The 12,570-nt window shown below is 37.2% G+C and overlaps 2 protein-coding genes across 6 annotated transcripts in view; both read left to right on the top strand.

Annotated features, from left to right (window-relative positions):
* Nucleotides 1–709: 709 nt before the first annotated feature.
* LOC108251672 (NLR family CARD domain-containing protein 3) lies at nt 710–10,907 on the top strand. Of its 5 annotated transcripts, none has more exons than XM_017442047.3 (13): nt 722–835; nt 1,298–1,395; nt 1,751–1,802; nt 1,914–1,951; nt 2,082–2,315; nt 2,604–4,470; nt 4,730–4,903; nt 5,358–5,528; nt 5,869–6,042; nt 6,261–6,431; nt 6,593–6,766; nt 6,896–6,945; nt 8,467–10,907. In XM_017442047.3, the coding sequence occupies exons 3-13, from the start codon at nt 1,786–1,788 to the stop codon at nt 8,988–8,990; spliced, it is 3,594 nt and encodes a 1,197-aa protein (XP_017297536.1). In that variant the 5' UTR covers nt 722–835; nt 1,298–1,395; nt 1,751–1,785; the 3' UTR covers nt 8,991–10,907. The 5 variants fall into 5 exon arrangements, with proteins under 5 accessions (XP_017297538.1, XP_017297533.1, XP_017297536.1 ...); XM_017442045.3 differs by having other exon boundaries at nt 1,751–1,839; XM_017442049.3 differs by lacking the exon at nt 1,298–1,395 and having other exon boundaries at nt 710–835.
* Nucleotides 10,908–11,259: 352 nt separating this feature from the next.
* LOC108229480 (zinc finger protein 2 homolog) overlaps nt 11,260–12,570 on the top strand; it is a 5,508-nt gene continuing 4,197 nt past the window's right edge. The window contains exons 1-2 of the mRNA XM_037978650.1: nt 11,260–11,619; nt 12,486–12,539. Coding sequence (XP_037834578.1) covers nt 11,559–11,619; nt 12,486–12,539 — 115 coding nt within the window. The 5' untranslated portion in view covers nt 11,260–11,558. The remainder of the gene's footprint in view (nt 11,620–12,485; nt 12,540–12,570) is intronic.

Raw genomic sequence — 12,570 nt, 5'->3', positions numbered from 1 at the left:
CATGAACAAGACATGAACGCTGGACATTTACTCGCTGTGAGGCTTTCAATAATCTGGCGAAGAGTACTGGGAGCTGTGGGTCTTTATGGGGACCAGAACAGGTGAAACAGATGACTGTGATTACTTGGGCATGATAATATGGGCGTGGCTTGAACTGTGGATGAATGGAAAATTAAGTGGCTGTGGCAAGAGGCGTGGCAGGAACAGATGGAGCTGTGACATATTATTATTATTATTATTATTATATTTTATCGTAAAGTTGCAGGTTCGAAACCAGCTACATGCTTTCTGTGTGGAGTTTGCATGTTTTCCTTGTGCATGTGTTTTTTCTCTTTCTTTTTTTTGCGTACTCTAGTCTCCTCCCAACAGACCAAAAACATGCATGTTAGGTGAACTGGTAGCTCTAAATTGTAACTGAGTGGGAGTGAGAGCATAAATTGATGTTTTTCCTGTTTGTCTTTTTGTGACTTTGTGATGAACTGGCAACCTGTCCAGGTGTACCCTGCCTCTCTCCCAATGATCCATAGAGATGGGCACCAGCGTCCCTGCAACCCTGCACGGAAAAGTGGATAATAAAACTGAATAATTATTATTATTTAAAATATTTTTAAAGTTCAACTTCAGTAAGTCAATTCAGCATTTAGACATGTTTAAGCAAGACACCTCTGCTGTATTACTGTGGGTGATGAAATCTGAATTCCTTCCACTAAACTCTCTCACATACACACAGAAAGCCTCACAAATGAGTCCGCCTCCAAATATGAGACCACAGGTATCAGAATACGGTGTGGTCTCATTTTCTTCTGCAGCTTGTTACAAGATACCAGATATTAAGGTAAGCTAAATGTTTTACTGTCTATAACCATTGTGAAATTGTAGGGTAGACTGTTTAACTATCTTCAATACACGAGATTGATACAGCCTAAAAAGTGTTTCATACTTTCACTTTCAAAGGCTTATGCGTGAAACGTTGACTATATGGGGGTAACTTTATTTATCAAGAGTGTACATTTTTAATTAAAGAACAGGATTTCTCATTTTCACTCTCAGATGTTGTACTGCTTTCCCTTAAAATGTTGTCCAAACACTTAAAATAATTTGCGATTTCACACAAGTTTGCTCCGTTCCTCCTCACAATGGTTTCTGCTTTCAGATGAAATGTAGCTCAGACAATTAAATTGAGCTCCTATTTTTTAAGTTTTTTTATTTTTTTATTTGTGGTAGTGAATCACTGCCATACTATTCAGTGCAACAGTGTGAATTTTGTTTGATTTTTTTTTCCCCATCCTAATGACAGTGTGATTGAGCACAGAAGAAATAAGCGTGTGGCGAAGCAGTGCTCTGTGTTCATGAGAGACAAAACAAAAGGAAACAATGAACCTGATCAAAATAAAGGTGAGGGTTCCAACAGAGTGAAAAGAGAAGTAAATTTTTCTGTCATACAGAAACATCTCCATCAGAGGAGACGGTAGATGAAAAGAAAAAAAATCAAAAGGAGTCAAGAAGAAGAAAGTTCTTTTAGGTATGGGCAAATCAATCCAAATATTGATAGTATCAATACCAAAGTTGGTATTGTGTCAGCACTAGCATGATGGGGTCAGTGTTTTAGTTTGTTTCTCTACTCTACTTTCAATCCATTGCTCCCCTTCCATCAAAAAGACTTGGCTGTGCAAATACCACTTGTTCTTGTTATTTCTCTCTAGTCGCCTAACCACAGGCACTTTGTGCCTCTCCCTTTCCTGTTCTGCAGCATGTGTTGCCACGTGACCAGTGACGTTGCAGTGAATGAATGATGGCGCAGAGTAAGAAGACCATTATGTGGGCAGAAAGTGGACAAAAGTGTGTTTTTTTTATTTTTCACATAGTTCAAACATACAACACATGCAAGCTAAATTGCTTTTGTGTTTTTTCAGTCCATCTGATCCTGTGTCAAGCAGTGCAGAAGAAGAAGGTGAGTCAAAACTATGGGTGTAGTTTTGAATACAACACAATAATAAAATGCAGGTAACATCCAAAATGTGAGGTGTGTGTATGCATGGCTAAATTAAGCCTCTGATGTGTTTACTTTCATTTTTATAAAGCTACTTGGGTGGACAACAACAGGGCTGAGCTCATTCAGAGCATCTCTTCAGTGATGCCCATAGCTGACCTGATGCTTCAGAGGCACATAGTCCATAAAGAAATGTACAACAATATAAAAATGACCAAGACGAGCCAGGATCAGATGAGGGAGGTCTACAGTGCACTCACTTCTACAAAAGCAAAATCTGCCTTCTACAACATCCTCAGAGAAATTCAGCCTGAAATATGGACACGTATGTAAAGTTTTTTGTTTGTTTGTTTGTTTTGTTTCATTTTATGACATTTTTGTCTAAAAACAGTTTTTGAAGATTTGTAACTGTATTGTATTTACTAAAGCCAAAATTGTAAACCATAAAGCACTGTCAGAGCGGCAGTTTGATTTTTTCCCCCAGATTTATTGCTAAGACAGTTTCTGATTTGATATTCAATTTAAATTCATATGCAATATTTGAATTTTGGTCTGATAAATCAAAACAGTTGTTTTACTGAATCTTTTTTTTTATTTGCTTCTGTTTCTGCAGCTGAAAATATCACTAAAGACGCCTATAAAGAATACAAAGAAAACTTTAGGGAAAAGTGTACATTAAATGCTGAACTCCTTTTAAAAGGTCGTACAGAGTCAAAAACATTAGATCAAATTTACACAGAGCTTCACGTTGTACAAGGAGAGAATGAACATATCAATAAACAGCATGAGATTTGGGATATAGAAGATAAGTTCAGGACTCAAACAGTGGAAGGCACTAAAATCAGCTGCAATGATATCTTTAAAAGTGCACCTGGTTGTGATGAAACAAAAAAGAGAGCTATCAGGATGGTGATGACAAAGGGAATTGCTGGTATTGGAAAAACTGTTTCAGTGAAGAAGTTCATCCTTGACTGGTTAGATGGGGACGCCAATCAAGACCTGGATTTCATTTTCATGTTTCCCTTCAGGGAGCTCAATTTGGTCAAAGATGACGATTTTAGCCTTGAGACACTTGTGAAAGAGTTTTATCCAGAACTTAAGGACGTAGCAGTTGCAAAAATGTTTGCTAATCACAAAATCTTGTTCATTTTTGATGGCCTTGACGAAAGCCAACTTAAACTGAATTTCAAAACAACAAAAAGATTGACAGACTCCACAAAGGAATCATCAGTGGAAACTCTGGTGACCAACCTCATCCGGGAACATCTTCTTCCCTCTGCACTTGTCTGGATAACTTCAAGACCTGCAGCAATTCAGAGGATCCCTAAACAATATGTCTATCAATGGACAGAGGTCAGAGGTTTCGATGATCCACAAAAAGTAGAGTACTTCAGGAAAAGAGTTGAAGACAAAGACATTGCTGAAAAAATTGTTACTAGTATTACAATGTCACGGAGCTTGTACATTATGTGTCACATACCTATCTTCTGTTGGATTGCCTCAAAAGTCCTGGTGCATTTGCTTTTAAAGAAAGGCAACAGTCAAGAAGAAAACCTAAAGACACCCACAACTCTTATTGAAATGTACACACACTTTTTTTGCATTCAGATGGAGGTAGCAACTGAAAAATATGAAAACGAGGATTTTGGGGACATCGAAAAGATCTTCGAGTCAAACAAGGAGTTCATCTTCAAATTAGGCAGAATGGCGTTTGAAAAACTGGAAAGAGGTGAAATTGTATTCACCAGTGATGATCTGAAAAAATATGGCATTGACATAGACAAAGCCGGAGTCTACTGTGGATTGTGTACGTCAATATTCAAAGAGGAGAGTGTTTTTCACTCAAAGAAGCTTTATTGCTTTGTGCATTTGACAGTTCAGGAGTATTTTGCTGGTCTCTTTGTATATAAGAGTTTTGCAAGTAAAAGTATTGAATCTCAAAGCCTCAAGGACTTTTTGCTGAAAGGATCTGAGGATACACTCAAAGCCATCTTAGATGAAGATCCAGTTGATCTACCTTTGGATGAGCTAATGGAAATTACAATAGCTAATTCAACTTTAAGAAAGTCAGGAGAGCTGGACATGTTCCTCAGGTTCCTCATTGGCATGTCTTTGAAGTCAACACAAGTCTTGCTTTACGGACTAATTCAGCAAACAGAAGAACACTCAGAGGTTGTTGAGAAAATTAGGGCAAGTCTAACAGACATAGATTTATTAAATTGCTCAGCTGATAGATGTCTGAACCTTGTTCACTGCTTGGCCGAATTGAAGGACAGCTCCCTATATGAGAGTGTGAGTCATTTTGTGAATTCCAATCAAAGTCCAGAAACGCATCTCTCTCCTGTTCAATGCTCAGCTGTGGCCGACCTAATTCTAATGTCAAAAACACCTCTAGAAGAGTTCAATTTAAAGAAATACAGACCAACAATAAAAGGTGTTTTCAGGCTTCTCCCAGCTGTGAGGAACTGCAGAAAAGTAAGGTGAGTTTGCTTTTCAAAATGGGTTGCATTTGCACAGTTTAACCACATAAATATTACTTATAGCTAATTAAAATTAAGGCATTGTGACATTGGAAATACTTAACAAATGATGGAACACTAACGATAAGATGGGCCAACAAAGAGTGTGTAACATTTATGTTTTTGGCAAAGAATATATATATATATATATTTTAGATGGTTAAACTGCAGTAAAGAGTTTGTTATCTTATTTTGAAGCAGTCTTTTATACTTTTTGCAGAATCTCAGGCGTTGATCTTGAGACTTCACTTTGTGAAACAATCTCTTCAGCTTTGCGGATGCCACACTCTGTGCTGATTGAACTCCACTTGATAAATTGTACCTTCAATGATAAAGGTACAAAAATCTTGAGTGATGGGCTGAAAAACTCTCAGTGTAAACTAGAGGCGCTCAGGTTAGTGAGACTTTTATTGTGGCTATTGTATTTGTCTTTTTTTTCTGTAAAATTATGTAAGGAAAATATTTAAAAAGGCTGGTTTTGCCATGCTATGCCTTGCTTCCTGTTCTTGCTTTTGGTTATTGTTAGTATTGCTGCCATGTCAGCCTTTTTGTTTGTTTATTTAAGTCAATAAATTAGTTTCCTTTTTAAACTATGAGTCTGTGCTCTGGGTTCCTCCCCCCCTTCTGACATAAGTTAAGTTCATACACATTCATACAGCACTCTACCACATATCTACAAAGCTAATCTGAACAAATCATTCTTTAGACTCTAAGGTTCGACTTTAGAGTCGAACCTCCGACTCTCTCGTAAGAACACAAATGCTCTAACCACTGATTCACAATAAATAAATATTGTAAAATATTGTAAAAATGTGTAAAATTATTTATTCCTTTGTTTGTGCTTACAGTTTCTCAGGAGACAAACCTACAGAGGAAGTGCATGAAAAGTTGGCATCAGCTATTAAAGGCATTCTCCCAAACCTAAGAGAGCTGGAACTGAGTGGCGACATTCTGATGGAATCATCATTTTTGTCTGTGATCTCTGATGGGCTAAGCTGCCATAAACTGGAGAAGCTCAGGTCAGTCCAAGTGTGAACAGCAAACTAAAGTGTTCTACACCTGCTTTTGACTTGGTCAAAAAAAACCCACATTGGTTTTATAAGGACTCTCTCGGTCTGTGGATATACTGTAGACACACCAGCTGTATTGTTACTATAAGGATAATCTACCACTAATCAGACTTCATCAAATTTCTTGCTGTAATGTAAAATTGTTTTATCACCACTCTATCATATATATTTTATATAAGCACTAGGTACTATAAGCTTTAGGGTTTGGATTACAGCATTGGAGGAACTGCATGGTGTCATCTGTTTGTTTACGAGACTCAGTATAACTCCATTCTCCTTCCTCAAATAGGCTGAACCAAAATTGTGATATTACCAATATATGTAAGCAGATAGTGACCACCATTGTATCTGATTCGTCTAATCTGCGAGAGCTAGAACTGAGTTACACCAAGTTTACTGACTCAGAAATGGAGATCCTCTCAGCTGCACTGATGAGCACACACTGTACACTGGAAGCACTGAGGTAAGACAACGAGAACAAACATTTTTTTTTGTTTCAATCAGTTTTTATATAAGCATTTTTATTAAAGAAAAATAGGAAATTAAAAATGACAATACATACAACCGAATCTCTATATAATGTCACTCAGGAATTTTTAAACAACTGCATTCTGCTTTTCTTAGGATTACGGTTAGGTTGTAAAAGGCAACTTTATTTGACCAAATTCATTTGTCATTCAGCCTCAGTCACAACAATCTAACTGCAAAAGGCTGTGAGACACTAGCATCAACAGTCGTCTCCAGACCATCTCTCAGAAAGCTGGACCTGAGCTACAATGATTTGTGTGATGCTGGAGTGATGGAGCTCTGCAATGTGCTGAGGACTCCATTCTGCACTTTGAAAACACTAGGGTTTGTATAAAAATAGATGATTTATTTATTTTTTTAATTTGGAGGCTGTTTCATTATTTAGCTGCATCAGTTTGATACCATCAACTGTATTAGCAATTAAACATGGTGCTAACAGGATTGTCTACCACTCTTCTAAAATCCCTGATGTTTGGTTTCTCTAGGTTGTCATTTTGTAAAGTGACAGTAGATGGATGTTCCTCTCTGGCATTGGCTCTGACATCTGATCACTGCAACCTTAAGGAGCTGGACCTCAGCTTTAATCATCTGACAAATGAAGGAATCAAGCTGCTGACTGAAAAACAGAGGGCTCCCCACTGCAGTCTAGAATACCTTAAGTATGATTTAACAGCTTTAACAGCTAACAGAGAACTATTAAGGATTAATTCACAAAATTTACTGTATTTTTAAGAACTGCTTACTGTATGTGATAGTGATTTTGTTGTTTCTGCTTCTACTTTCATTAGTGTGGACCATAATGAAGAATGCTGGGTTAACTTGAAGCTCCTACGAGAGTGTAAGATTATAACTTCTTTTTCTTTAATGGTAAACTTTTTATATGACCTGCACGCAGGTCTTAACAAAAAATTTTTCAAAATCAAATGTAAAATGTTAAATTGAAGATTTTACCATTTATTGCTGTTGTTTTTCCACTCCTAATGTTTTAAGTGTGAAGATACAATAAAAAAAGTAATCTTGTCCTTATCAGGTCTTACACTCAGTGACAAAAACAATCCTGGGTCCCATGGCTGCAAAACACACCCAAATCATTTCTGTGTTCAGTAGAATGCATTCATTCTCATGTGACTCTGGTTCCAGTGAAATTAGTCTGTGTATCAGACAAGCACAGCCTTGAGTTGTTACTCAACATTCCTTACATGCAGGAGCTGCGACATTTCACTTTGGGCTATGTACATCTATTCATCCTTCCATTTTCTTTTACCTGCTTTTCCTTTCTGGGTCACGGGGGAGCTGGTGCCTATCTCCAGCAGAGGTGGGGTACACACTAGACGGGCCAGAAGTCCACATAGAGACAAATGAAACCACCATTCATGCTCTCACCCACACCTAGGACAATTTAGAGCTACCAATGAACTTAACATGCATGTTTTTGGTATGTGGGAAGAAACCAAAGTACCTGGAGAACATGCAAACTCCACACAGAAAGCCTGAGAGGCGGACCTGCATCCTTCTCGCTCTGAGGCGACAGCTCCAACCACTGCTCCGCCATGCCGCCTCGAGCAATGAGACATATCAAAAGACGGCAGAGGAAAAAATAAGAAAAACAAAGTTAACGTATTCTGTTGTTGGAGGACCAAGAGTGACCAGTGATAACAATTTAGTCCAAAATTATATCTAAGAATTTTTGTCCACAAGGTTTTAAATAAATATATCATACAGGCTTTTAGCACTCAGCGTATGTGTTGGGAATGCCTCCCAGCTGCTGCCACACCAAATTTTAGCACAATGACTGAATTGTAATCACATTTGTGTTTGCTAGGTTTCATTAGTTGTGGAGGCATTTTGAATCAGACTGACTCCGATAGTTAGGTAGTTGTAGATATACAGCTAATTATTACTTTCTGGGAATTTCATAAAAATGTATTCAGTGGTTCATGAGATGTTTTTAATAGACAAACAAAGCTGACTCCAATGGTTAATGCCTAAGGATGTTGTGCAATTTGTTAGCACTCAAAGTACATCTTTGGAATGACTTTTAGCTACTATTATATCAAATTTTAGCTCAGTGTCTGTAAATTGGCAAACCTTTAGCCATTTTTGTGTTTACTAAGGTCAATTATCTCTGGTAACCATCTTTGATCAGGTTGAATCCAGTAGTTCATTGGATGTATTTGTACATCCAGTGATTTCTTTCTCAAAGTTTCATTAAAATCCATTCAGTGGTTTGGGTAATATTTTGCTAACAAACAGAGAAATAAGCACACACAGACACAAGAAATGACATTATCACCCACCTTTCATAGCTGCCATAATAACACTGCTACATCATTAATAGTTATTTTTGTCCTGCTTGCAGATGCCTGTGACTTGACCCTGGACACCAATACAGCTGGAGGGAACATCACTTTGAGCTCAAACAACAAAATAGCAACATTTTGTCCTGAGAAGCAACCATATCCTGATCATCCAGACAGATTTGAGGACGCTCAAGTGCTGTCCAAAGAGGGTCTGACGAATCGACACTACTGGGAGGTTGAGTGTCACTTCAAGACTTACGTGGGAGTGGCATACAAAAGTATTGCCAGGCAGGGAGACTGTACAAGTGATCATTCTTTTCAGGGCAATGACAAGTCTTGGTGTTGGAGCACAAATGGGTGTTTTTTTCATAATGGTTCCTGTGAAAGATTTTTGGTGCCAAACACAAACAGAGTAGGAGTGTACCTAGACTGGCCGGCAGGTATTTTAATCTTCTTTGATGTCTCTTCTGGTTCAATGAGCCACCTGTATACTGTGCGCACAACTTTCACTGAACCGCTCTATCCTGGTTTATCACTGCTTTCATTTGGAAAGGTTTATCTGAAAGAAATAAATAAGCAATAAATTAAATCGCTAAGAACCATAAAGCTCATTTAACTTTAACACAAGACATCAACAATGGCACAAAAAACTGGAAGCAGAGGTCTAGCATGGTACATGAGTTTTATGTTGCTTTGACTCAGCAATTATACTACATTACTAGTTTGTACTCTTATATAATGCCATTTTAACTTTTTATTTGTGGCACAGCATTGTACATATTTTGCACTTTTCTTTATACTGAAACATGTGAATGACCTGGACTCCAAACCAGAGTTATTTTTTACTGTCAAATGCTAGTTTTTACATGATGTGTTACAAAACACTGTAGGGTCTTTTCTTACTACATTCCCGGGTTTCAACTCAGTATACAGATATTTGTTTTGAAAAGAAAAGGAAAAACATTCCTTTCAGTTGTTCATGAAATATTTTGCTAACAGACAGACAGGATTAACACCAGTAGTTAATGATCAAGTTTTAGGCAAAGAGCAATGTGTGAGCTAAGAGTATGTGTTGGGAATGACTCTTTTAATACCACACCAGGTTTTAGCCTAATTTCTGTAAAGATGACTGAGTTAGAATTATTTTTGTGTTGGACAGTTTTGATTCGCTGTGGCGGCCATCTTGAACTGGGTTCCCCAAAAGTGAATCAGCTGTAGATGTACATCCAGTGATCACTTTCTGAAAGCTTTATTAAAATCTGTTCATGAAATATATTGCTCAGAGACAAACAGAGTTGATGCCAAAGTGTAGCAATGTATTGTTCTCTGAGTATGTGTTGGGGATGATGCTCAGTTACTACCACACAAAGATTTAGCTTACTGTCCTCAAAACTGGCAGAGTTATAGCCATTTTTATGTTTGCTAAGGTCACTTAACTGTGGCAGCCATCTTGTCTGAGGTTGACTCCAAAAGTTAATTATCATAGGCGTACACCCTAAAAATACTTTCTAAAAGTTTCATTAAAATCAATTAGTGGTTGATGAGATAATTTGCTAATTCTACAGACAAACAAACACACACACAAATATGAGCAAAACCATGATTGCCTTCGCCTTTGGTAGCAGGCAACAATCAACTACAACCTAGAAATGGTAGATTTATAATAACTTGTATTTATAGTCCATCACTCATTATAAAGAATGCTTTCTCAAGTGTGAAGAAAGATGTTAACACCCTGCTGGATGTTGACCCTGCTGTGACAGGGTAGTTTATTATAGCCATGATGTGGGGCCTGAACACACCAACGTGGCTTAGTTATAAAGGAATTTAAAGCAGGACTCACCAAGAATTTTAACTATTTGTTTTCTTATTTCTTACTAAGGATTTTAATTGATTTTTATTACCTTTCATGATGCAAACATTTGAAATATTCTGTTGTACGTTGATCCCAATATCGATTCAATTCATTTTTATGTGCTTTTATTTAAATAAACTAGTGATTGTATTAATTTTATTTGTATGTAACCAATTGAGCTGCATTTGTTTCTATAAAAGGTATGACATGAATAAATATGTTATTACTTACTTTATTGACAGTATTTTTATGTTTGGAGACTTAATGTTTTAGAGAGATTTCAAATTAGTAACTTGATTTTACTGGATCTGTGTTTTTGCACACACACAAACTTACACTTTTTATAGTTTGTAACACAGTGTTGCCCACATCCAAATCTGCTGGTTATATGATATTTATAGAACTGGTGATGTATTTTGTATCATGGACATACAAATATACAGGAAGAGTTCTGAGGATTTGAACTGATCACAATTATCGCAAATAAATTTTCTGCTTGCTATTTCTGCTTCTAACACTAGAGGGAGATGTTTTAAAGGGCATGAGTAAGTGGTGCATTCATGTTGACTGTTTTCTTTGCCTGAGAAAAACAGCATATTGGCTGCATGTGTTCACTTTGATAATTAAATAAACAAATCCAGTGACCGCTCTCTTTTTCTTAATGAAAGTCAGTGTTTGGGTTTTATACGTTTTGTTTAATCTATCGCTTAATTATGATGCGTCTGCATTACTGAAGACAAAAAATGTCTACATCACGTATGAATAAACCTCCTAATTAAACAAAATATATATATTTTGTGAAACATGAACCTGATCATTTATTTGTTATGCCTATGTTCAACACCTTGCAGTGTCTTGTCCACAGACATAAAAATGACCTGTTCTACTGTCTTTAATGTCCGCAGACACACACCCTCTTGAGTTTTCTGTCCTTCAGACGTGCTGCACTCACTGCAGTTCTTATCTTGAACAGCTGGCGTCGCTGCAGAGCAAAGAACACCTCTGCACAGCTGAAATACTAGAAGAAGAGTCGTACCGGGAAGTAAATCTTTTGACTCATACAAAGCTACAAATTTTGAATATTTCTGCTTTAATTTTAAGCGATAATCAAAGTTTCTGTAACATTTGCATTAATTCTACCTTCAGTTTGGCTCAGCAAGTGTTAAAGTAAACTTTAGATAAACGAAAGCTAACAAAGATGAGGAGACAGCGGCTGGAAGCAGCAGCAGTGGAAGAGAGTTGATGTAAACATCACCTGCGCATTATGAGGAGGGACGCTCTCGATTAATAGAAAAGATGCAACAAAACAAAATGCTGGATGGGGTTTTCAACCCCGAAGTTTGTCTGTGCAGTTTAGGTTTGTATAATAACAGTTTCCTCGTGATACATTGATGTTAGTCGCAGTTTGTTTGTTGCTAACTGGCTTAGCATATTTAGAGGAAGGTGTGTATTACGTGCTGTCGTACTTTCGCCTCTTTCCATCCCCCTGTCATTCAATGGTTGCCATTTTGTGCCCGTATTCAAACCTTTTAGCCTCCAGCTATTCAAATGATTTTAGTTAAGAGACACAAACAGCACACACACACAAACCTACTTGTACTGAGTGGCAGTTTGTTTGAATAATGTGCAGCATTGACCACTTACATACACGAAATGTACTATCTCTAGATTTAACTGCATTTGTATTTTATGTTTATGATATGTGGATATTTATCCCGAAGCTGTAGCTTGAAGAAAGTTTATTAATAGCTTTTAAATTTAACAAAAAAATCTGAACATCAATCCTTCTATAAACTTAAACTGATTATATTTCTAATCTGATCGTATTTCTTTGTTCTTCTTCTGTTCAGTCTGGAGCTGGTGTTTTATTGAGGCAAGTAAAAAGAGCCTTTGACTAATGAATGTCTTTGGAAATACAAACTCATATTATGGTCATATTTTTTGCATTTTCTCTAAGCTGAAACACATTTAGAAGTTTCTTTGCAACAGGTTTAATTTGTTCCACGTAAGAACCGACTGACAGCTCATGTTTTACCATCTTCTGGGAGTTGATCATACAGACTTCTATCTTATATGGATTTAGTTTCAGGAGGTTTTTCTGACATCCAGCATTAGATGTTGCTTTGAGTTGATCAGTGAACTCAACAATGACACAAGTGATGTATGTGTGAATTTAAAGTTATAACTGTCTATAATGTTCGTGTGTTTCGGTGTTCCCTGCAGATGTTCAGCAGACAATGGTGATTAAAGAAGAAGCCCCTGAAGACTGGAGACCTGGTGTGGACCAGCAGGACCCAGAGACCCTCAA

Source organism: Kryptolebias marmoratus, linkage group LG12, assembly GCF_001649575.2.
Source record: "Kryptolebias marmoratus isolate JLee-2015 linkage group LG12, ASM164957v2, whole genome shotgun sequence".
Lineage (NCBI taxonomy): Eukaryota > Metazoa > Chordata > Actinopteri > Cyprinodontiformes > Rivulidae > Kryptolebias > Kryptolebias marmoratus.
The sequence above is the reverse complement of the archived record's forward strand: the minus strand, read 5'-3'. Positions and strand labels throughout refer to the sequence as shown.